This window comes from Mus musculus, chromosome 12, assembly GCF_000001635.26.
Source record: "Mus musculus strain C57BL/6J chromosome 12, GRCm38.p6 C57BL/6J".
Classification (NCBI taxonomy): Eukaryota; Metazoa; Chordata; class Mammalia; order Rodentia; family Muridae; genus Mus; species Mus musculus.
Genome location: NC_000078.6, coordinates 83,867,620 through 83,892,324, shown reverse-complemented (window position 1 = coordinate 83,892,324; position 24,705 = coordinate 83,867,620). Strand labels below are relative to the sequence as shown.

General features: G+C 42.7%; 1 protein-coding gene and 1 pseudogene across 11 annotated transcripts in view; both read left to right on the top strand.

The window, feature by feature from the left end:
• The window catches only part of Numb (NUMB endocytic adaptor protein), a 127,909-nt gene that overhangs the window by 29,618 nt on the left and 73,586 nt on the right, over window positions 1-24,705 (top strand). For all 11 annotated transcript variants that reach the window (NR_073563.1, NR_073564.1, XM_006515578.2 and 8 more), the window contains one exon: window positions 15,513-15,657. Coding sequence is in view for 4 of the 11 variants with exons in the window: in XM_006515575.3 (XP_006515638.2) it covers window positions 15,513-15,657 (145 nt within the window). In the remaining 7 variants the exon portion in view is untranslated. Of the gene's footprint in view, window positions 1-15,512; window positions 15,658-24,705 lie in introns of those variants that run through there.
• Window positions 16,419-17,375, top strand: Gm3791 (predicted gene 3791; annotated as a pseudogene).

The following is a 24,705-nucleotide window of genomic DNA, read 5'->3' as shown; positions in this document are numbered from 1 at the left end:
TCTTCAGTTAGGTCCTCCTGCAGGAGATGCTTTTGAGGTTGCTTGCCCCTGGCATTTACATAGAGGTGTCTGTGTGTTCCTGCTACATTTCCACCCTTTTGTTTTTAGATTTTGACAGCCTAGTGGAAGCCCGGATGCCATTGCTTTGACATTGTTGACCCCACCTCAGAGGATTCCCAGTATCCTGGGCTGTTCCTGTTTTAGGTTGTTCTGGTGTGCGTGTGAGGAATAGCCTACATGGTGGTCTCACAGATCTCTGCCATCAGGCTTTGATCACTTCCTTAGGGGGTCCACATTCGGGATTTTCGAGCACCTGGAGGGTCACCTTATTTATGGAGCACTGTCTAGAGATATGCTGTGTGAGACACTTAAACAAAATAATTATTAGTATAACAATTCCTTCCATCATAGCATATGTGGCTATTCATGAGGGGTCAAACAGCCTCTTAATATGGTCCCATACTTTCCCCAAGATTCCGGCATCTAGGGTACCCTGGCCGTGTTGAGGTTGGCTATATTCTTGCTTAACAGCACAAAATAGTGAAGTAATAATGTGTCCGACAAGGTACCTTCAAGATATTGAGCCAACTGTTGTCGAGCTTCAGTGGCATTATATACCTGGTAAGAGGTAAGGCAGATTGAGTGAAACTTGGGGTCGCATGCCAATAGAGACATTGACTCTTCTGCCAGTCAGTCAATCTGTTGTTGTAAAATGTGAATGGCTTCATAAAGATGTTGATTTAGTGCCTCCTGTGCCTGTAGTGCCTCAGTAGACTTAGAGACTTTACAGCATTGACAGTCTTCGCCATAGTGGCTGTCTGAATCAAGGCAACAGCTGCTGTTGTTGCCTTGGCAGTGCCTGCAATGATGGCAGCTGCAATACCAAAATCCCTCTTTCCCCAGTGTAGGGATTGTAAGTGAGTCTGGGGCACAGAGTGATGGCATGAAAGTGGGTGGCATTTACCACCAGCATCCAAATGGCCTCTGGTTCCCTCATCAAGATAGCCATTGTTGAATGTCCCATCTAGCAAGCAGTCAGGAGACATTTCTTATTGAAGTAGTTAAGGCTATCTCTGACAATGGAGGTATTGGTGACCAGAAAGAAAAAAGGAGGTCTGACACAGATTGGGGTGGCTTTCCAGCCAATGTGGCTGCCAGTGGTCATGGAGATTGCCCCAGTCTACATTTTCGCTGACTGGTTTATATGGAAATATGTCCCATTAAAGAGACGGCCACCTTTTAAGAGAATAAGGGGACATAAATCAAAACAATCAGAGGGGCCACATAAATCCCAGTTGCTCATAATGAGATCATACTGGAATTTAATGGGATCCCTGTTAACATAGGGAGTAATATTGGAAGCATCATGTGAGGTAAACCTCCACATGCCAAGTGAGGTTAGATGACAATGTTGGGTAGTCCCAGGTGAATTTTATACCTAGCATGGGATGGCAGTACTCCCAAGGGATAGGAAGTCCAATAAAAGTGAGCATTTCAGGGACCCTTGGACAGCAAGGCAGGGGAGGACGTGATATGCTTGGGGGATCCTTTGGGGATTTGTAATCAGTAAGGGGAATGTGAAGTTCCATGCCTAACATGGTGCTATAGGTTAGATTATCATGAAAGTCCCCTGTGGTCCTATTGTATAGTTGGATGCAAGGGCCAACGGAGGAGACATTGGTGGCAAAGCAGAGGATTTCCTGCTCCGTGGACCAGGTGCCTTCCAGTCGTCGTGTAGTAGTGACTAGGTCCATGAAGGGCAAACCGAAACTCACATTAGAAGAGAAATGGAACAGGGTAGGCCAGGGAGTTAAGTGCCACAGGCAAAAGAATGGGGAGCAGGGGCACCAAAGCTCAGAGCTCATCAGCCCACCCAGGCTGAGGAAAAATTAATAAACATAGTACGTACATTACATCTCCTGATCCTGGTCCTCTCCTGGCTCTGTCTTTGACCCCTGTCCATGGCAGGGCAAATATCTCTCGAGGGCACCCATATTGGCATGGTTGCCTCTTGGGGGGAAACACAAACGTAACCTCGCCCCCTCGTCAGAAAAGGACCAGGTAGTTGCCATTGAGAGGTTATTGGGTCCCTCCATCTAACCAGTGGGAGGGGAGTGTCCCTCAGCAAAAATGCCTAATGTTTGTACGCATGGTTCAGCCCTTTCTCATCGAATGAGAGAAAGTTCACATGGAACAGGACCTCTCCACCAAGGCTAGGTTTTGTGTACTGGCTGGTTTTGTGTGTCAACTTGACACAGGCTGGAGTTATCACAGAGAAAGGAGCTTCAGTTGAGGAAATGCCTCCATGACATCCAGCTATATGGCATTTTCTCAGTTGGTGATCAAGGTGGGAGGGCCCATTGTGGGTGGTGCCATCCCTGGGCTGGTAGTCTTGGGTTCTATAAGAAAGCAAGCTGAGCAAGCTAGGGGAAGCAAACCTAAGTGACATCCCTCCATGGCCTCTGCATCACCTCCTGCTTCCTGACCTGCTTGAGTGCCAGTCCTGACTTCCTTTGGTGATGAACAGCAATGTGGAAGTGTAAGCCGAATAAACCCTTTCCTCCCCAACTTGCTTCTTGGTCATGATGTTTTGTACAGGAATAGAAGCCCTGACTGAGACATGACCTGAGCAAGTGCTCCCTTCAGTGAGCAATTTGCTCTTTCTATGATTGCTTGGCCTTGAGGATTATAGGATATTCCAAAGGAGTGACTGATCGATCCTCCATGAGAATAGGAAGGCACTGAACTGCTGAGAAGAGTAAGCAGGTCTACTGTAGGTCTTGAGTGCCCAAGGCACTCCCTTTAGTAGCATTGCTGATTTCATGGACTTAATAATATGAGAGGCCTTTCACCTGTCATGGCCACCGTGTATACAAAGACTGAGGAAGTATCTACCACAACATGTATGTATATACCTAAGATTGCCAAAGGCTGGGTAATGGATGACATCCATTTGCCAGATTACATTGGGGAATAGACCTCTATGGTTAACTCCTGATCTGCCAAGGGGACCCAATGGTGCAAGAGGTGCACATGTTGCACAGGAACTTGCAAGATGTTTACATTGTGACATAGACATTTTGGGCAAGAGCTTATGTAAATTCTAAGGAGAAAGGTGAAACATTGCTGGTGTAACATTCTGACTTGTTCTAACAATTCCATGTCTATAGTCATAATCAGGACACTTCTCTCATTTCCTTCTGCTAATAATGCCAGGCAATTTAGAATGCAATCTTATGTGTGAGATGAACCAGGGATGTGTTCTGTCCTTGAGAGCCTTCTGGATAGAGTGTATGCAGACATGTATAGGGTTGTTTTGTTCTTTAATATAGAAGAAAAGGATATGGACACCTTGTACTGCATATTGGCTATCTGAGAAAAATATTGGCTCCTGTTGTTGCCACTCAAAATTTTTCACAAGTCCAAATAATTCACCTAGTTTCACTGAGCCAGGATTAGGGAGAATTTTAGTTGTGTACTTTTTCTCCTGTCTTTGGGTAAGAACCGCACATCTGGTGTTATTAGTATCAGAAAAGGCCATAGTTGCCTTGGAAATGGGGCGAGAGCTAGGAATGTTATGGAGTTTAACTATAATTGGCAGCTGGGACAAAGCAGTAAGTCGCTTATCTGGTAGCATGTGATTATCCAGTGAGCCTGTGAACCTCGCCACCATTTGCTTAAAAGCTGATGGAATCTGCTCATATTGATTGAGAATACGGTAAAGAGAATGGTAGAATTATTTTGTCTAGTTCCCTGTTATATGTTCTTGCTAAGCCTCTCTCCTTAAGGGCAAGGCAGAAGACAGTGTCAAACTTTGAGGTAACCTTAAGTAAATCAGAATGGCCCTAGTGCAACCACATGTGAGGCCCATTCTGCCATAACATTCCTAGGGCCCCCTCAAGGGATCACAGAATTATGGCCAGGAGGGGTTTCCCTGGATCATGCCTTTCTAGAGTTGTAGAAAGGAGTGCCATAGCTTTCTGTAGTAGGTTGCTAGCCTCAGATGTTAGTTTAACCCTGGCGGAGGGGCTGCTAAGAGAGAAAGAAGAGAGAAAAAAGGGTGCCTCATCTCTGGTCTGTAATAAACAGGAAAGGTTTGAGCCAGTTAACAGTTCCACACAATTATAGTTCTAAGAGGAAGTAGGATTCTTTTGCCAGGATGGAGCAGGCCAGGGGCTTAATCTTGCCAGAAATAGAAAAGCCCAGGAAGGTGTATGGGGAAACTCTTTGAATCTTTGTGGGAGCAACCTTCAAGTTGAGTTTTTCTAAGTTAACCAACAATTGAGAGGACACCCTTTCAAGATCAGGCAGCTAGGATGTGTAAGCATAATATGTAACCCATGTAATGGGTGACAAGGACATCCCTGGGGACTCCTGTATGGCTTCAACCACATATAACTGACAAATAGGTTATTTTTCATGCCCTGGGGAGGACTGACCACTGATATCTTTTAGCCGGTTTATTAGTCTCCCATACTGTGTAGGCAAAACGGCATCTGTTCTGGGGAGTCAAAGGGATCTGGAAAAAGCAATCCTTAATATCTAGGATCATCACATGGTACTTGGGTGGGATAGCACTAGAATGAGGCAGTCCCACTTGAGTGGTCCCCATTTTTTCCATATGTTCATAATGGCTCTCAGGTCCTGTAGAAGCCTAGATTTCCTTGACTTGTTTTTAATGACAAGAATGGGAGTTTTATGTCTGCTGGTAGAGTGTTCCAAATGAACCAAAGCTAATTGTTTCATGATCAGTTCCTTGAGAACAGAAAGCTTAGGTTCAAAAATGGGCCACTGGTCCACCCAGATATTGGCTTCAGATAGCCAGGCCAACAGTATAGGGTTAGGAGGTACCTTGATGTCAGTTGGTGCTGGGTGGGCAATGGCCATTAGAATTGGGGGTGGTTCCCAACTTTGTGACCTGTGCGGTCTGTTGCATGACATCATCAAAAAACTCAGAATCACCTGTAGTAAGGACGGCACCCATGACTTCCAGAATATCTCTTCCCCAAAGGTTGTGGGGAACATCAGCCACAAAGGTGTAAAAGATCCCAACTGCATTCCAAATCCTGCCAATGGACAGACTAGGTAGTTATTTTTTGTGTCCTGTTGACCTCCAACTCCTGTAATGGATGGACCAGACTGGAATCTCCAATGGCGGAACCTCAATGATTCATTTTTTTTTGCTATTATCGTGGCATCTGCCCCTGTGTCAACCAACCCCTTTAACTGTCTAAATGTACAGTAAACATTGGGGAATGAGGAAATACAGGCATGGTCCAAAAGACTCCTGGCTGAGCAGGGCTCCCTCTTACTGGTGGGGCTGCGGGGTGCTCCCTTTTGGAGTTTAAAATGTCTTCCTGCTTTTGAGAATGACAATCCTTAGCACAGTGGAAACCTTTGTTACAACAAAGGCATTTGGTCTTGGGCCTAGCTGAGGGGTAGTCCGTTTGAGGTGACCAGGCTTGCCACAGCCCCAACAGGTGCGATTGGGAGGGCCCTTCATGAAGAGGGCGCATCCTCTTACACATTCAATGACCAAGATGTCAATAGAGGCAGTCAGGGCTGCAATGGGGCCTGCACCAGGGTCCAAATTATGAGTGGCGACAACCCATTTATGGGTATCATCATTCCCTATGGCTGCCACAGCATTGTGAGTGGGGGCGTTAAGGCCTTCCCATGCAAGCTGCTTGATGAGCATGTCTCTGCTTGGGCCAGCATCGACTGGCCTTTCCACTGCCTCAGTCACACGGAACAGGAAGACCATGAAGGATTCCCCAGACTGCTGGACAAGAGTGCAGGCCTCAAGGGATAAAGTAAGCATGCAGTCCAATAGTGGCCTGAGTGGCAGGGTTAATGTATGCCCCGTGGCCAGTTAGCATATCAAAGGTAATGTTAAGGTTATATTCCCGGTTAATCCTAGCCTGATTCTCAGCCAAGTCATGATATGCAGACCTCCAGTTAAGAAACATAGCAGGGTTAAGTACTGCCTTAAAGAGATTATATCCATTGTAATAGGTCTGGAGGTGCATGGCCTGTTGCTTCAGTACTTGTTCAGAATAAAGGGAATCTGGGCCAGAATTGTTGGCAGCTTTTCTGATTAGTGCCAGCTCTGCCAGAGGAGTGGGAATCCAGGGCCTATTCAAGGCCACATCAAGGCCAAGAATGACTGGGAAAGCCTCACGATATCCATGAGGTGAATGAGGCCCCAGGGAAGAGGCAGTCCAGCATGAAGGACAGGCATTGCAGGAGTGACCACTGCAGGGGTGACCTCAGGAAGGCAAAGTCCCCTTAAATCACACTAGGAGTAAGCTGGAGGTACCTCCAATGAGGCAGGAGCAGAAGGGCTAGTGAGTGAGGGACCTGGAACAGCAGGACTTGAGGACGGCTTGGAACGACCAGATGGTGCCCTCATCCTCATTGCTAAAATCAACCTGTTTGCCCAGAGAAAGTGGAACAGGGTCAGTAAGGTAAATATTAGCCTGATCCTGATCCTGGCAGTATTTGTTATGGGCAGCCACCACTTTCTCTGGGGAAGAATTCTTAAGACTGGCAATGACTGGAAGGAGGATGGGGCAAAGAACAAGGGAGGGATAATCCCAGACTGTACCTCATGCTTGTGGGCAAAGAAGAGAACACGCATCCAGAGGTCAGGGTCCCACATGTTCTGTGGCTCTTGAGCATGCCTGACTGGCCAGCAAGAACAACACTGCAACAGGATCCTTTCGCACACGTTTATTGGGAGAGCTTGATTGCAGAGGCGAAGTGACCTCAAGCCCAGAACTGGTGCTGCTTGTATAGGCCTAGGAGAGGCGTGTCTTACACCTGGATTGGTTATGCATGGGTTATGCTTACCACCTCATTTGCATGCCTACATCTGATTGGTTAACTTGTCTCTCATCTGATTGGTTAATTCTCAAAACCTCATCTTGGCAAAAAAAAAAAAAAAAAAAACTTTACTGCCTATGTATGCGTGGTGGCCAGCGGAAGCCAGCGCCACCCTGCAACGGCACATGTGGCTTCCCACATGTGGTGATATCCAGGGGGTTGAAAAAGCAACTTCCTCCCAAAATTGGTCCAGGTTGTGAGTCATAACCTTGAGACCATGAGTAACCAGAAGGGTTTTCAGAGCCCTAATCTGGGGTTCCTTGATGATGGAGGGGAGGGAACCCATGACAACTAGCGCAAAGGAAACAAGTGAAGAACTGATACAACAAATATGACAGAGGTGGTGACTAAGCAGGGAACTCCCTCAGGTGTAGCTCAAAGGCCCTATGCCTGCACAGTGTTCCTGGGATGGGAAAGGCACTTGGGAGCTGATCCCTGATACCACCACCTTGGAGACCAGCCCCTATGTCACTTACTAGGATGCATCGGAACTAAAAAGTGAAAATAAGCAGACAAAGACAAAGGAGAAAGAAAATATGTCTGCTGCATGTTTACTGTAGCACGCTCACCTAAACAAAGACAAAGAAGGAAGAAAAGATGGCTGCTGCAAGCTCACCCTCACACTGAGACCAAAACTGAAAGTATGATGGTCACCAGGATGAACAGACAAAAAAAAGACAGAAATGAGGTCTGAGTACTCACCCTCACGAGATCCACACATAAAACACTAAGAGGCCAACTCACTGCAAAGCAACTGAAGGGCACAACAGTAGTAGTACTATGAGAAGAGCAGATCATGTCAAACCGTGAGCCAAGGAGGTTCACAAGCAGCCAAAAACAAAAAACAAAACAAAACAACAACAAAACCAACCAACCAAAAAAAACCAACCCACCCACCCTCCCCCACAAAAAAACGAGGACAATGTAGTCTGTCCACATTGGGCGCCAGACGCTGCCTATGCCTGCACTACTCACTGCTTGACTCTACCTGCCCTTGCGGGTTGGAGGTGAGGTGGTGCAGAATCAAAGACAGAGACTCAGAAAGCAAGTAAGAAAAGCCACAACAAGTTCTGAATGCTGCTGCCAGCCCCTTTAATATCCCCCACCCATGCTCCATTGGTCCCAAGAAAGCATCTCTTCTAACAGCAATTCCCAATTGCCTACCATTGTCTGTATCTTCAGTCCTTGGACTCTCAGGCAGTCCTCAATTAGGTCCTCCTGCAGGAGATGCTTTTGTGATTGCTCGCCCCTGGTGTTTACATAGAGGTGACCCCACCTGTTTGTGTGTGTGTGTGTACATATAAATATGTATATATGTATACATACACTACACACACACACACACATATTGCTTTGCTCTAGTCAATATTGTGTTTTTAAGAGTCATCTATATTATATAGCTCCTTTGGGAGGATGCTTGTCTAGGATGCTTGAAATCCTTGGTTCAGTCCCTAACACTATATAAACTACCTATAATCACAGAACTCAAGGAGAGGCAGGAGGATCAGAAGTCATTTTTGGCTACAGGGTAAATTGGAGGCCTCAAAAAAGTTGTTGTTTTTTTTTAATGACTGTTACTATATATTTTTCTTAAGTCTTTAGGTACACATGGACAAGATTTTTCTTTCTTTCTTTCTCCCTTTCTCTCTCCCTTTCTCTCTCTCTCTCTCTCTCTCTCTCTCTCTCTCTCTCTCTCTCTCTCTTTGTTTTTGTTAATTGGGCAACAGATCCCATTACAGATAATTCTAAGCCACTATGCGGTTACTGAGAATTGAACTCAGGCCCCTGGAAGAGGAACTACTGCTCTTTGTTTTGTTTTGTTTTGTTTTGTTTTGTTTTGTGTTTTCGAGACAGAGTTCTCTGTGTAGCCCTGGCTGTCCTGGAACTAACTCTGTAGACCAGGCTGGCCTCAAACTTAGAGATCTGTCTGCCTCTGCCTCCCAAGTGCTGGGATTAAAGGCGTGTGCCACCACGCCTGGTGGAACTAGTGCTCTTGACCACTGAGCCATCTCTCCAGCCCTCTACAGTGAATTTTAAAAATATATATATTTTTTGAGACTAGTTTGTCAATATAGTACTAGCTGTCCTTAGACTTGTGACCTTCTTGCCTTTGCCTTCTGAAATGCAGGGATCACAGGTGTACGATACACCTCTACACGTCACTTACACACCAGGTGTGTAGGAGGTGCAGGGGGACATGCATGCTAGGCAAGGACTCTTATCAAATGTGATTCATCCCAGCCTCTGTTACACATCTTTTTGATATAAAAGTTTTGTACTTAGTTTGCTTTTTTATGGCTATCTAAATATTAGAGCTCTTATCTCCCTGTTTTTGGTTAATTTTAGTTATGTAGGGTGTGGTTGATGGGAGGTAATTTGTTTGCTTTAATTTTTTGTATTGCCTTAATTAAAAGCTATTGAAGTGGGTATTTTGATTGGTATTTCTGTGGTATGAGTTGTTTTGTCCTTTTCTAGTCTCTAAGTCTCTTGATTATGTATAATCTTTGTGTTCCTTCTCTCTCCTTCTTCCCTCCCCCTCCACTTGCATAGGTGGTGAACAGTTGCGTGTAGTTTTAAAATCAAAACCCACACTAAATCTGGCTATACTCTGGCCTTGGCGGTCTTGCCCACCCCCATGGCCAGCCCCAAGTGGCCATCTTGCCCTGGTTTCCGCTGCCAGCCTGCTGCCAAGCCGCTCTGGGCAAAAACCTGCTCCCAAGTTAGCTCTCTCCGCTTGCTGAGCTAACCGAACCAGTCTTTCCTGAAATGCCTGGAGCTGCTGCTCTTACTTCCCCCTGTGGCTGGCCTGCAGAAAGCCAGCTATGGCTCACTCAGATCCCCCTCGCCCTGTGAAATATTAGAGACTTATAATATACCAGCCAGATTTATAATGGTAAATCTCCAACCTCAAAATGCCTGTGTGAAGAACACACAACTCAGTAATTACAAGCTGCACGCTTAGATTAGACAAATACACCACTTCACTACTCTATGCCCAGCTGTGGAATCCCTAGCTACTTGCGGCTCCTCCAGGCCACTGGGTCTGCTCCATCTTTCTCTCCCTCTGTCTTGTCTGGCCTTGTTCTTCCTCATTCCCCTCTCTAAAACTTTCAGCTCCGCCTCTCCCTTCCACTGCCCAATCACAGGCTCTATCTTTATCTGACCAATTAAGATTTCACCTGACCTCACCTGAGTATGTGATCTACTCCACATTGAAGCACCTCTCCTGAGGGAGCAGAAAATACAATCAGCAATCCACAACAAGCTCTGATTTCATCTGTCTCCTGTAGAATTACTTCCTTTCCTTTTGCTAAGAATTGTGAAGCAAGCCAGGCATAGTGGCACAAGCCTTTAATCCCAGCACTTGGGAGGCAGAGGCAGGCAGATTTCTGAGTTCCAGGCCAGCCTGGTCTACAAAGTGAGTTCCAGGACAGCCAAGGCTACACAGAGAAACCCTGTATCGAAAAACCAAAAAAAAAAAAAAAAAAAAAAAAAAAAAAAAAGAATTGTGAAGCAATCTTAACTAAAGATCCTTTTTAAAATTTTTATGTATTTATGTGTGTATATGGGTTCATGAACATACACATAGGTATGGGCAGTTGCATGTGGAAGGCAGAGGTTGATACTAGCTTTCTTATCTGAGACAGGGATGTGCACTGAATCTCATTGATACAAAATTATCCAGGTCTGATTAAAACTTAAATCTTAGGCTAAGGTTGCTCTTCTCTGAGCTGTTTCTAAAATGGAACTACCTAGAGGTGTAAGCAATCTTGTCCATTTACATTTAGGGAGCTAATAAAAGATTCTTTGTTGCTTTTTTGAGATAAGTCTCACTATGTAATCTGGCTTGGAAGTTGCTGTGTAGCCCATGTAGGCTTTGGACTGGTGGTCCTACTGCCTCAGCTCCATGAGTACTAGGATTAACGTGTGTACCAGCACACTTAGATGAAAAGGTTCTTAAGCAGTCTTTTCTGGAGGTAGTGGTGAAGTGTTACAGTGGAGATTGAGCTTTTAATACAGGGGAAATTTTGGCAAACCAAATCTTTGAGCTAACAGTCATTAATTATTATTTATGTTCTGTGAGTACACATTGCCAGTATCTTCCAGTTTCATTTCTGTTGCTATGATAAAATCACCTGTCAACTTAAAGGGTTTGTTTTAGCTCACAATTCCATGTCACAGCCCATCATAGCAGAGAAGCTGAGGCTACAGGAATTTAAAACAGCTGGTCACATCCACAGTCAAGCACAGAGCGAAATGAATGCATGTGTACTTGCCAGGGTTCAGCTGGCTCTCTCCTTGTCATTCAGTCCAGGGCCTAGCCCATGAATTGCTGCCAAACACATTCAAGGTGGGTCTTCCCACGTCTATTAACTTAATTAAGAAAATCCCTCAAAGGTATGAAATCAGGCCAATCTAATCTAACCTGTTCCTATTCAGACTACTTTCCCAGGTGATTAGTCTAGATTGGGTTGAGTAAAAACTAACCATTACATAGTGTTTTAAATTGAGATTTTAGAAATTTAGATATTTTTTCCTTTTTAATAATATTTTTAGGAGTAATCCATTTTCATATTTTCTTTTAAATGTAGCAACTAGTCTATTCTGATCCTAAAATGCCAAATAGTTCATGGACGTGTGTGTGTGTGTGTGTGTGTGTGTGTGTGTGTGTGTGTGTGTGTGTGTGTGTGTGTATACATATGAATACGTGTGAGCATGTGTGTGTTTTAAGACCGGGACTCACTGTGAGACTGGGCTCAAGCTTTTGGCCCTGAGTTGTCTGAGCTCTGAGATTTCAGGTTTGTTTCACCATGTCTGGCTCTTGATTAGCGTTGGGACAGTTGACCGTAGCCACAGGACAGTGAAGAGGCTTCATTTGCTTTGCTGTTACAGAAGCAGAGAGATGGAAAATGTCCTGGAAGAATGTGAGATTTATCCTAGAACTCTAACTTTTGCTGTTAAGTTTGGTCAAATACATGTCAGGCATTTTTACTAGTAATGTGGTTTCTTAACATATCTGAAAAGCAATTATACCTATTGTTATTTTTCTGTGTTTTGCTGCTGTTTAATCTCTTTGATAATGCAACTGTTAAAATTGAAGTAAAATATTGAAAACTTTGCAGTCTGTTCAAGAATTAGGCCAATGGAAAAATGAACTGAAACACATTGTTCACTAAAACTAATTTGTAAATTACATCTGAAATTGTTTTGGTAGTGCAGCTGTTGGAATAAAATTCAGCTGCTGTTGTTTTTAAAAAAATAAATATCATTATCTGAGAGTAAATGGCTGTGCAAAACAAATTGTGAATGTTGTTCAGCTTTTAACTCCTTCCCTTATTTTTCCTTTAAGGCCATACAAGCCCTTCCTATGTACCCTCTCACACACAAGATAAAAGAGAGCTGGGATACAGCACAATGGTAGACCCTATATTCCCAGTATCCCAAAAGGTGGGTGGAGTGGAGAAAGAAAGAAAATTACAAATGACCCATCATCATCATCATCATCATTAGCGTTAGTATTTTGCAGAGCTGAGGATTGAACCCCGGGCTTTGTACATGCTAGACAAATATTCTACCACTGACTTACTTAGTGTCAGTTTAGTGTTGCAATGCCACATTAAAAAGTTTTTGAGGGCCGGGTGTGATGATGCAGGCCTTTAATCCCAGCACTCGGGAGGCAGAGGCAGGCTGATTTCTGAGTTCGAGGCCAGACTGGTCTACAGAGTGAGTTCCAGGACAGCCAGGGCTACACAGAGAAACCCTGTCTCAAAAAAAAAAAAAAAAAAAAAGGTTTTGAGGGCAAAGACTGCACTTTATATTTATGATTGACCTAAGCAATTGAAAACTCTTCATGTTCTGTTAGCAAAAATATTTGTAGCAGATGTTTTTAGTTTTGGTAAAAATCTAAATTTTATAAACAAAATTAGTTTTGTTTTGTTTTTTTTTTAAGGATTTTAGAATCAGGAATCTGTTTATTTTTTAAGATCAAACAACTATTTTTGTTATTGAAAATAGATTTTTTTCATAGAATATATTGATTACAGTTCTCCTCCCCCAAGTCTGCCCAGATCCTTCCCACCCACCCAAATCCATAAATACCCTTTTTTGTTCTCTATTATTAGAAAAAAAATAGACATCTAGGGGAAAAAAGTATAAACAATCTTAGCCCAACCAGTTAGTAATTTTTGCTCTTGGAACTTTCTAAATTTGCTGTACCTCAGGTTTGTTAGCTACAAAGCAACAATGTCAATAGCTCATTTTATGAGCTATTAGGATTAAATAACTTAAGTCACAGAAATTGCCTAGGAAAAACTGGCAGCCTGTAGTACCCAGTAAACATTAGTTGCTACCAACCTTTTTATTCAGAAACACCTCTGTTGTATCATTATGGTGAATTTGTATTGCTTTTGTTTGTTTGGTTGGTTGGTTGGTTGATTTTTTTGTTTTGAAACAGAGTATCTTTGTGTACCCTTGGCTGTACTAGAACTAGCTGTGTAGACCAGGCTGGTCTTGAACTCACAGAAATCTTCCTGCCTCTACCTCGAAAGTGCTGAGATTAAAGGTGTGTGCCACCACCACTTGGCTTGTATTGCTTCTTAAAACAAGCATATTTTGATTCCAATATGATATATGTGGCTAATTAGACTACACACTAAAAATTGCTGTTAAGTAAAAGCCCTAAGAACATTTTACTTTCAGATTCTACTAGCTAGCTAGTGTTTGGCTACTTGAAACAAGAAAGAGCTGTTTAAGAAGAGAGAATGTCAATTGATAGAATCTTTCCACTAGATTGGCCTGTGGGTAAGCCTGTGCACAGTGCATTTTCTTGATTAATGACTGATGTGCCAGTGCTAGAACACAGCTAGTTCTAGTACAGCCAAGGGTACACAAAGATACTCTGTTTCAAAACCAACCAACCAACCAACCAACCAACCAACAAACAAAAGCAATACAAATTCACCATAATGATACAACAGAGGTGTTTCTGAATAAAAAGGTAGCAACTAATGTTTACTGGGTACTACAACTGGCGTCCCTGGCCAGTTGTCCTGTATGGTATAAGACATCAGGCTGAACAAGCCGTGGGAAGCAAGCCAGTAAGTAGTGTTCCTTGATAGCCTTTGCTTCATTTAGTTCCTGTCTCCAGGTTCCTGTCTTGGGATCCTGCAGACTTCCTCAGATGATGGGCTGCAGGTTGAAAGATGAGATTAAATCCTTTCCTTCCCAAGTTGCTTTTTGGTAATGGTGTTTTATCACGACAATAGAAGCTCAAAGATAGAAATCATAACTTTTTTGTTTTGTTTTGTTTTTGATGCAAGGTCTCATAGCCTAAGCTGGTCTTGAATTCACTGTGGAGTTGATGACTTTGAATTCCTGACTCTCTTGTCTCCATCTCTGTTGTGCTGGGACTGTAGGGAAACAACACTTTGGTTTTTTTTGTTTTTTGTTTTTGTTTTTTGTTTTCCGAGACAGGGTTTCTCTGTGTAGCCCTGGCTGTCCTGTCACTCACTCTGTAGACCAGGCTGGCCTCGAACTCAGAAATCCATCTGCCTCTGCCTCCCGAGTGCTGGGATTAAAGGCGTGCACCACCAAGCCCGGCTGTCTTTTGATATTTTGAGACAGTTTCTCACTCTGTTGCTCAGGCCGACTTAGAACTTACTATGAAGTCCAGACTGGATATTCCCCGGGACCTGTGTGCGATATCTCATGCTTATAGTTCTAGCAATGGAAACCATGTTTGACACTGTCACACATTAAAAAACAACAACAAATACTATGTTATCATACTATAATAAAAGAATTTAACCTCAAAAAATAGGAAAGGCAATCTCATATTAAAGCACAATTGATAACTTTATACATGTCTTGCCATGCCTGGTACCTGTTTAGGACTGGGTTTCAAGAATTGCTAATTTAATCTCCTCTTTTAAAGACAGGACTGCCCCTAGGGGTGTATCAGAGCTCTTACAGCAGAGTAGAATGACAACTGAGTCTAGACCCAGATCACCCAAGTTGTAAACCTATCCCCTCAGTTTCCACCACATGAGAATATGTGTTATAAAGAATCAGGCACAGAGAATCCATGACTTAATTAGGATCAGTAGTAGCTCTTAAGAAAACAGAGATGGGGCTAGGTAAGATAGGCACAGCTGTAATCCTAGTACTTAGACCACAAGTTTTAGCCTGGCCCGGGTTCATAGGGTGACTACCTTTAAAAAAGGAAAAGGAAAGCTGGAACTTGAATCTACAATATCCATCCAACTATTTTTGCATGATTTGACTCCCATTTTTAATGAAACTTGTTTTCTGTGTACCTTAAGACACTGTTTTCTCCTATACATTTTTATTTGTTTAGTGTGTGTGTGTGTGTGTGTGTGTGCTGCTTGCACATGATAGGGGTGCAGGAGCGGTGCATACCTTAGTGTCCATATGGAAGACAATGGAAAACTTTGTGAAGAATTGATTCTCTGATTCTACTGTGGATTCCAGGGATTAAAATTAGTTACCGGGCATGCACGTCTCCCACTGTGCCTTCTTGCTGTTTGCCCTTTTAGTGTATGGAGATAGAGTATAAGGGATTGAAATTGAAAAGATGTGTTTATATTTGAAATTTCCTTTCCTTGCAGATTTCAGATTTTGCAGCCTAAGGAACATTTTCCAGGGGAGACTGCCAGTGCAGCCACCTTGGCAACCAAGATCCTGATCCAGAGCCACATAGCCACAGACTGGAGTACTGGTGGGCCACAGTCCTCAAATACCTTCTCAAGGCAGGTAGGTAAAAGACAGTGGGTTATTAACTGCTGGACAAGTCCTTCCTTCATGGTCTTCCTAAATTTTACTTTATATGTGTAGGTGTTTTGCCTGCTTGGATGCCTGTGTTATATGTATATCTGTATACCATATGCATACCTGCTACCTGAGAAGGCCATAAGAGTGATGAATTTGGAACTGGAATTAAAGGTTTTCTTGAGCCATCATGTGGGTGCTGGGAATGATACCTGGCTCTAGAAGAACAGTCAGTGCTCTCAGTGGCCAGACCACCTCTCCAGCACCCTTTGTTTTTGTTTAGATCAACTAGTTAACTGGCTTTAAACTTTTAACCACTTTTCTTGGTAAAAACAAAGCACTCCAAATTTTAGGCAGTGGGTAATACACTTTCTTTATTTTAAAGAATATTAAGTATTCTTTAATGTTTAATATTTAATGGTAAGTTTTGAATATTTCAATATTGAATATTTAGTGGTAAAATAGGATAATTTTGTTTCCTTTTTTGCATTTTTAAATTGTGTTTATGAACTTGTGTGACAATTAATGATTTTATTACAAATTACTATAAATTTAGTAGCTTTTAAAGCATTAACTATCTAGCTATTATCTTTTTTTTTTTTGAGATAGGGTCTTACTCTGTAGCCTTGGCTGACCTCTAACTTGCTATGTATGTAGTCCATGCTGGCTTTAAACTCAGCATTTCACCTGCCTCTGCCTCTTGATTGCTGGGATAAAAGGTGTGTGTCGGGGCTCCTAAGTCCTCCCCTGGTTGAGGCATAGCCCGGAGCATGGCCTCTCTTTAGACTCCTGTGTCTCCTTTGGAGTTTCTCAAGAGGAACTTCCAGTGCTGCCAAGTCCAGTACTGGGACCAGCACAACAAAGATGTGGCTAACTCTGGACCCTATGCAAGTGGTTCCGGGACTTGGCTTCCCTCCATGCCCTCCTAGAGCCGGAGCTGTGTCCTGAGGACCGTATTCTCGTGCTAGGTGGTAGGAACAGTGCCTTGAGCTATTGAGTATTCCTTGGTGGCTTCCCTAATATGACCAGTGTAGATTACGCTCCAGTAGTGGTGGCGGCCATGAAAGTTCGCTAAGCCCATGTACCCAGTCTATGCTGGGAGACCATGGATGTCAAGCACTGGACTTCCCTAGTGGGTCCTTTGGTGAGGTCCTCCAGAAGGGCATGCTGGATGTCCTGCTGGCTGGGAAGCCGGATCCCTGGGCTATATCTTCTGAAGGTGTCCATACTGTGGACCAGGTGCTGAGTGAGGTGAGCTGGTTGCTGGTTCCTAGAGGCTGATTCATCTCAATGACTTATGCAGGTCCCCATTTAGGATCAGACACTATGCTCAGTCCTGTTATGACTGGTCACTGAGGCATACAACTTGTAGCAGTGGTTTTCATTTCCACTTTTACATCATGCATAAGGGCAGAGAGCTAAGTATGTCCCAGCTGGCCTTGGGGGCCCAGATCCTTTCACATCCAAGCCCTCCTGCCTTACCCTGCTTCCTCCAAGACACGGACAGTGAGGACTTCCTCAGTGCTATTCAGCTTTGAGACTGGAAGTGTGATCTCTAAGTCCTCCCTGCCTTTGTGCATTGGAATTCCCAATTTGGGGCTGGAAATTGGTTGCTGGGTACTCAAATCCAGGGTTCTTGTGCATAAAAACAGTGCTGGTGGGATCAGGCCTGTGTGAACCAAAAAAATAAAAATAAAAATAAAAACAAGTAAAGGTGTCCGTCAGCACGCCTGGCAGGCAGGTTTGTTTTAATTATCATTTGATGGGTTTGCTTGTCTCCGTTAACATGGCATGAGGTGGGGTATCTAGGAGTGTGACTCAGCGCCTAGGAACTGGAATTATCTGAATGCTTGCTCACTCCTGAGTCTGGTGGTGAATGCTGACTTGGCTGAGTGCTCACCCTGGGCTGTTGGCCAGAACACCTACACTTCACTTCTCCTTGTGACTGTGTGGCTTTCTTACAGCATGGCTAACTAGATTCAAGAAAGAACATCCCAAGAGAGGAGGGTGAAGGGACATGGCTTACTTTACTTAGCTTAGAAGTCACATAGAATCACTTCATCCCATTTTTAAGAAGTTGTAAGAGTCCATGTAGGTTAGGAGAATTGGAAAGCAGCCATAAGCCCAACCCCTTGAAGGCAGGACTATCAGCATCCCATTGCATCTGATAGGGAGTCAACTACTCTAGATACCTTCTAGGAATATAATTTGTCACAGCTTGTATTGTTTTTTGTTTTTGTTTGTTTTTTTTTTTTTCCTTCTTTCAAGACAGGGTTTCTCGCCGGGCAGAGGTGGCGCATGCCTTTAATCCCAGCACTCAGGAGGCAGAGGCAGGCGGGTTTCTGAGTTCCCTGTCTCGAAAAACCAAAAAAAAAAAAAAAAAAAAAAAGAAAAGACAGGGTTTTTCTGTGTAGCCCTGGCTGCCCTAGAACTCACTCTGTAGACCAGGCTAGCCTCAAGCTCAGAAATCCACCTGCCTCTGCCTCCCAAGTGCTGGGATTAAAGGCGTGCGCCACCACTGCCCGGCTTACAGCTTGTATTTTTAAAATTATGTTATTAGGTGTGTGGAGGATGCACTAGTGCCACAGCATACATGTAGAGATCAGAGGACAGCTTTCAGGAGTCAGTCCTCTCCTTCTACTGTAGACTCTTGGGATTAAACTCAGGTTGTCAGGCTTGGCACCATGCGTCTTTCCCGCTGATCCAGAGAATATATAATATAATGCATGAGATCTAGGATTGATCCCCAACACTACAACTTGTAGATATACAGATATGGTGGCACACACTGTAATCTCAGATTAATAAATAATCTCTAGTTAACCTGGGAAGCAGAGGCAGTTGGATTGCTGTAAGTTTCAGGCCACCTTGTATGCATAGTAAATTCTAGATCAGCCAGACTAACATAGCAAGAATTTGTCTCAAAATATTGTGTGTTTGTATGTAGGCATGCTCTTAAGTGTTTTATATACTTAAGAGTCTCAACACTTCAGAGACTGAGACAGAAGGATCAAGGGTTTAATTTAAGGTCAGCCTGCCTAGCTACAAAATATGACCCCTCACCTTCATCTCAAAAAAACCCAAAGAGTTGGGACTGGATTGATGATCCACTGGTTAAGAGCACTTGTTCCTCTTTCAGAGGACCCACATAGTGGCTTATAACCATTTGTAATTCCAGTTCCAAATGATGCCTTTTGACCTCCTTTGGCACCAGATATGTACATAATGCAAATCTTACATGCATGTAGAATGCTTGTATACATAAAATAAATATATATTTTAAAAAAAGATTTAAGCTGGGCATGGTGGTACCACACACTTTCAATCCCATCACTTCAGAGGCAAAGACAGGTGGATCTCTGAGTTCCAGCCCACCCTGCTCTACAGAGTTAAGTTTCAGGACAACCTGGGCTACATTTAGAAACTGTGTCTTAAAAACAAACAAACAAACAAATGAAAGCTTTTGGGGCCTCAAGTCTAGACAAAGAATCACAGGTAACTGGGGAATGCTGAGATTGGGGAATAATAAATTGTCTTCTTGGAAGAACACCTCACTTGGTTTTCCAATACCAAGGGCCCTGAGATCATAGACATACAAGCAATATCATATATACTGAGCAGATTGTATTTAGAAACACACATGCACATACACACGCGCACACACGCACCAGACATTTGAGAGAGAGCCAGTGGGTTCATGAGAAGAGTTGGAGGAAGAAAAGGAAGAAGGGAAGTGATATAATACCAATTTTTTTAATTTAAAAAGTAAAAACCAAAAAGTTTATTTTAAAGAACCATACATATAAATAAATGAAAAAGATGAACATTCGGTAAGAATTTGAGTTCTTCTTGTCTAGTAGAGTATGATTTTAAAGTTATTAGGGCTTTCAAGAGGAATAAAATATAAATACACATATATTTTATAAAAGGAATGTATTAGATTGTCTTCACAGTTGAAGTCTGTCTAGCCAGTTCAGCAGTGGCCCTGTACATGTTACTGTGGAATCTGTACTGAAAGCCTAAAGAAACTGGAGTCTGATTTCACAGGCAGTGGTAACAGCAGTAGATGCACTCACTACTCAGGAAGAATGGAGTTTGCACACTGTCGGGCTTCCTTCCACCTTTTGTTCCATTTCCCCCACCGGGGCCGCTTGCCTGTTAGAGGTGCCACCTATATTCAAGGTGGGTTTTTTTTTTTCCTCTTTAGTTGCTGTTATGTATGCCTGTCGTCTCTACTTTCACAGACATACTTAGAAGTATGCTTTACTAAATGTTCTAGGTGTTTCTCCACCTAAGCAAGTTGGCAGTCAAAATTAATTATCAAAATGCCTAAATACAAAGAAAAAAAGATTTTGGATGTTATTTTGTGATAACAAAGTAATAAATACATAATTATAATTAAAAACAGACAAAGTATACAAACAAGACAACGTATAAGAGTTATAGCTTGGACTTTGTTTTCTTCTTTATCCCAAATATGCTAGTAATTTTATGTTAGGTGGATTTTTCCTCCTTATTTGAATAATTTGAGAATTATTTGAGGAATTGGTGTCCAATTTTAAGTTTGAAAAACTAGTGTCATCGACCAGTTTTTTTTTTTTTGTGTGTGTGTGTCTCTTTGCTTCCTTTGAGAAAACTATATGCTCTCTTTTTAGAATTGTACAATCCTACTTGGTAAATTTCTTGTAAATTAGCTGTAAAAACATTCGTTGATACAAGAAAACTTACAGAGTTGTGTAATGGTTGGTCGATTGTCTTGTTGATGAAGTTACAATTATATAAATTTCTTGTGACAGATTATACCTAGTTTGAATTCAATATTATAATGCTCCAATCATTACAGAATTCTATGTCCAGTCTTATATTTAGGTTTGTGGAAAATAAAGAAAGGTAAGGTAAGATTTATCAGAATGGAAGGCTTCCTATCATTTTATTTTAACTTTTATTTTGAAATGGTTTTAGATTCACAAGAGTTTATAGCAAGAAGGCAGTAAAGTGCTCATTAGCTAGTTCTTCCCTAGAGGTTATATATTACACTGTTATAGAAGGAAAGCCAGACCAGGAAAATGTATTAACTACAATTTTTTATTATGAAACCTTTCAGATATACAAATTGTACAGAATAGTATGTTGAGCATCTCTGTATTCATAACTAATAATTCAGCAATGTTTTTTTGTTGTTGTTGGTTTTTTTTTTTTTTTGGAGACAGGATTTCTCTGTGTAGCCCTGGCTGTCCTGGAACTCACTTTGTAGACCAGGCTACCAGGCTGGCCTTGAACTCAGAAATCTGCCTGCCTCTGCCTCCCAAGTGCTGGGATTAAAGGCGTGGGCCACCACGCCTGGTTTTTACATTGTTCGGTTTTTTTGTTTTGTTTTGTTTTTAAGATTTATTTATTTATTATATGTAAGTACACTGTAGCTGTCTTCAGACACTCCAGAAGAGGACATCAGATTTCATTACAGATGGTTGTGAGCCACTATGTGGTTGCTGGGATTTGAACTCTGGACCTTCAGAAGAGCAGTCGCGCACTTAACCACTGAGCCATCTCGCCAGCCCCTCAGCAATGTTTTTAATGACATTGTGTGTGTGTGTGTGTGTGTGTGTGTGTGTGTGTGTGTGTGTGTGTGTGAGAGAGAGAGAGAGAGAGAGAGAGAGAGAGAGGAGGAGGAGGAGGAGGAGACAGGACAGGACAGAGACAAAAGAGGCATGCATGCCTTAGTGAATGGGCTAACGTCAGAGGACAGTGTGCATGAGTTTTTCCTTCTCCCACATGGTTCCTAGGGATTGACCTCAGGTCCCCAGGCTTGGTGCCCTTTATTTGTAGAACCTGCCCACAGTGGTATTTCTCTAATGGCATTTAAATGTCAGCCAGGCTAAGTATATGTATATGTGGTGGTTTAGTTGTTTACATAATGCTATGGAGTAGGTTATAGTTTTGTTATATCCCTTGCAGAAAAGAAAACCAAGGTTAATGTGTTTGTAAAGTTGTCTAGAGTAGTGCATCTAATCCGCAAAGACTTGGAGAAGTCGTTTCTCTCCTTACATCATGTGGCCCCATGGATCAGACTGGGGTTGGTCAGACTCCACTCACTGGGCCTTCTTGCAGGCCCAGTGTTGTAGTTTTCATATAACAGTCTGTAGCACTCAGTGAGAGGTCCTTGATTAACTTCTTGTTGAATGTATATATTCAGACTTTACTTTGCTGATTAGGCACAAAATGAAAGAAAAATCCACAAAAATACCATTGAGTTTCTTTGTGTTAATCAACTATGGGCCCTGGCCTGGATATAACCAGTGAGCTCCATTAAGAAAACTGATTTTTCTTTTGCCAGCTGATCTATCTCACTTGTGGCTATCTCCTTAGTTAGGGATAGGGCCCATGTCCATTTTCCACCTCTCAGTGCCAAAATCCCATCTGGCTTGAACCTGTGCATGTCCTGTGTGTGCTGTGACTTCATATGTGCACCAATCCTGTTTTGTCAGAAAGACAGTTTCTTGGAGGTCATTCTTTACCTCTGGCTCTTAAGATCTTTCATATCTTTCTGCTTCCTCTTCCATATAGACCCCTAAGCCTTGAAGGGAGGTTTTTGGTAAAGATCCCATTTAGGACTGAGTCTACAAGAGTCTCTGACTCTCTGATAATTCCCATCACCATAAGAAGCTCCTGTGATGTGGGTCCAGTGAGGCATTGATCTATGGATATGGCAGTATGTAATCAGAAGTCATTTTAGTGCTGTTTTTTTAGCAGGACAGTTAGGTTTTCCCCTAGGCCTATGACCTAGCCAGTCTCAGAGTCTTGGCCACTTTAGCAGAGTCAAGTATGGGCCCCATCCTCATGAATTAGGCTTAGATCCAATTTTTTTAAAAAGTGGTAGGTTACTCCTACAACATTTGTGCCACTTTTACACTCTAACACTGTACACTGTATATCTTGGAGGCAGGTCACTGTTGTAGCACAGGGTTTGTAGGTGGGGGATAATTGATAATTACCTTTTCTGTCTGGTAACCTGCAGAGTACTGTCTAGCACCATGAACACTAGTCAGTAGGGAGAAGGCTCTAGATAGGAACAACTCAACTTGTCTGTGTTGGATGACCTCAGTAAGTGCTGTCTTCAGCAATAGGACCTCACTGTTAGGTTATGGAGAACAGCCTGTGATGTTTGGCAGTTTCTGTGGGACTCCTTAGGTCAACAAGATGTAACCCATTCTTGGCATTATAGGTTTTACTTAATGTCATAAGATGCCTAGTTGGAGCTTGGAGCATTGTTTTCCCCTATTATATTATGTGGTGACTGCATGTAGATGTCTTTCAAATATATGAAACCTACTGTAGAGACTTCATATATATACACATATGTATATATGTGTGTGTTTATCTTTTACCCTTCATTTTACCCTATTTAATTCTCTAATCCTAGTCTCTCTTTGTGTCTCTGTAAATACTATATTCTATTTCCCTTTTCTTTCTTTATTTATTTTTGTTTTTTTGTTTTTTGTTTGTTTTTCCGAGACAGGGTTTCTCTGTATAGCCCTGGCTGTCCTGGAACTCACACTGTAGAGTAGGCTGGCCTCGAACTCAGAAATCCTCCTGCCTCTGCCTCCTGAGTGCTGGGATTAAAGGCGTGCGCCACCACTGCCCGGCCTATTTCCCCTTTCTTGGGAGATTCTTTTCCTCCTAATCCCCAGGGATCTTTCTACTCCCCGCCTCCCTGCAACACTGGGATTATAGGCTTACACTCAGCATTTATGTGAGTACTGGTGCTCAAACAAAGCCTTTATGCTTGTACAGTGAGCACTTTAGCCATCTCCCCAGTCTTTATTTATCCTTTGACAATTTCACTCATGTATACAGTGTATCTTGAGCATAATTCAACCCCAAGTCCCCCTCCTACTTTCTCTGAATTTCCCCAGTCCTCTCCCTCATACCTGTATGTCCTCTTTTACTTTTTATAATAACTTAGAAAGTCCAGTTAGTGTTTCTGCATGTGCACTGTTAGGAAGCTAGAGCATGGGCAGCCTAGCCATCACTATACAGCCTTGGTTGACCAGCACTTCTGCTAATGGTTCCTAATTTGACAAGGCTTCTGCCTGGGAGAAAGAGACTCCTGGGAAGGGCAGAAAGTCAGGTGTGTCCTTTAGTCTTTCAGAGCTGTCCCTCACTAGACCTGCCATCTCTTAGCAGCCTGTAGTTGACAGTAGCTCCTTAGCTAGGGCAAGGGCCTCTTTGGAGTCCCTCTCTCACCCATGCTGGGTTATCTGTCTTGATCTTACGCAGATAACTATAGCTTCGGTAAGTTCATTCTGTACGACCAATTGTACAAATCGGTTTTCAGGTATAATATATCCACTGAAAGTTGTGGGATATAGTGGCATTGCCTTTAATCCCAATACTCCAGAGCAGAAGCAGGCAGAAGTTGAGGCCAGCCTGGTTTACATAGTGAGTTCTAAGACAGCCAGGGCTACATTGAAAGATCATGGGGGTTTTTGTTTTTGTTTGTTTGTTTGTTTGTTTGTTTTTAAGTTTAAAGTTACTTTAAAATGTTTGGGGCTGGTGAGATGGCTCAATGCGTAAGAGCGCCGACTGCTCTTCCAAAGGTCCTGAGTTCAAATCCCAGCAACTACATGGTGGCTCACAACTATCCATAATGAGAGCTGACACTCTTCTGGTGTGTCTGAAGACAGCTACAGTGTACTTACATATAATAAATAAATAAATCTCTAAAAAAATGTTTGTAGTCTGTTTTTCTCCCATGTCTATAATTCTAGCACTAGAAAGGTATAGGCAGGAGGGTCAGATGACCAAGGTCATTCACTTGTATATAACAAGTTTGAGACCAGCCTGGGCTACATGAGACCTATCAATAAAACCTCACAAGGAGGTTGCGTTTTACAAGGAGGGGTTTTCCCGAATGTTAGTTTTACTGGCAGGTCTTCTTCTCCATACACCATAGTCTTTTATCCTTCACTTGATTTCTTAAAGTCTCAGTGATCGGAACTTGACTGAGTACTTACCAAATTCTCAGCAAAATCT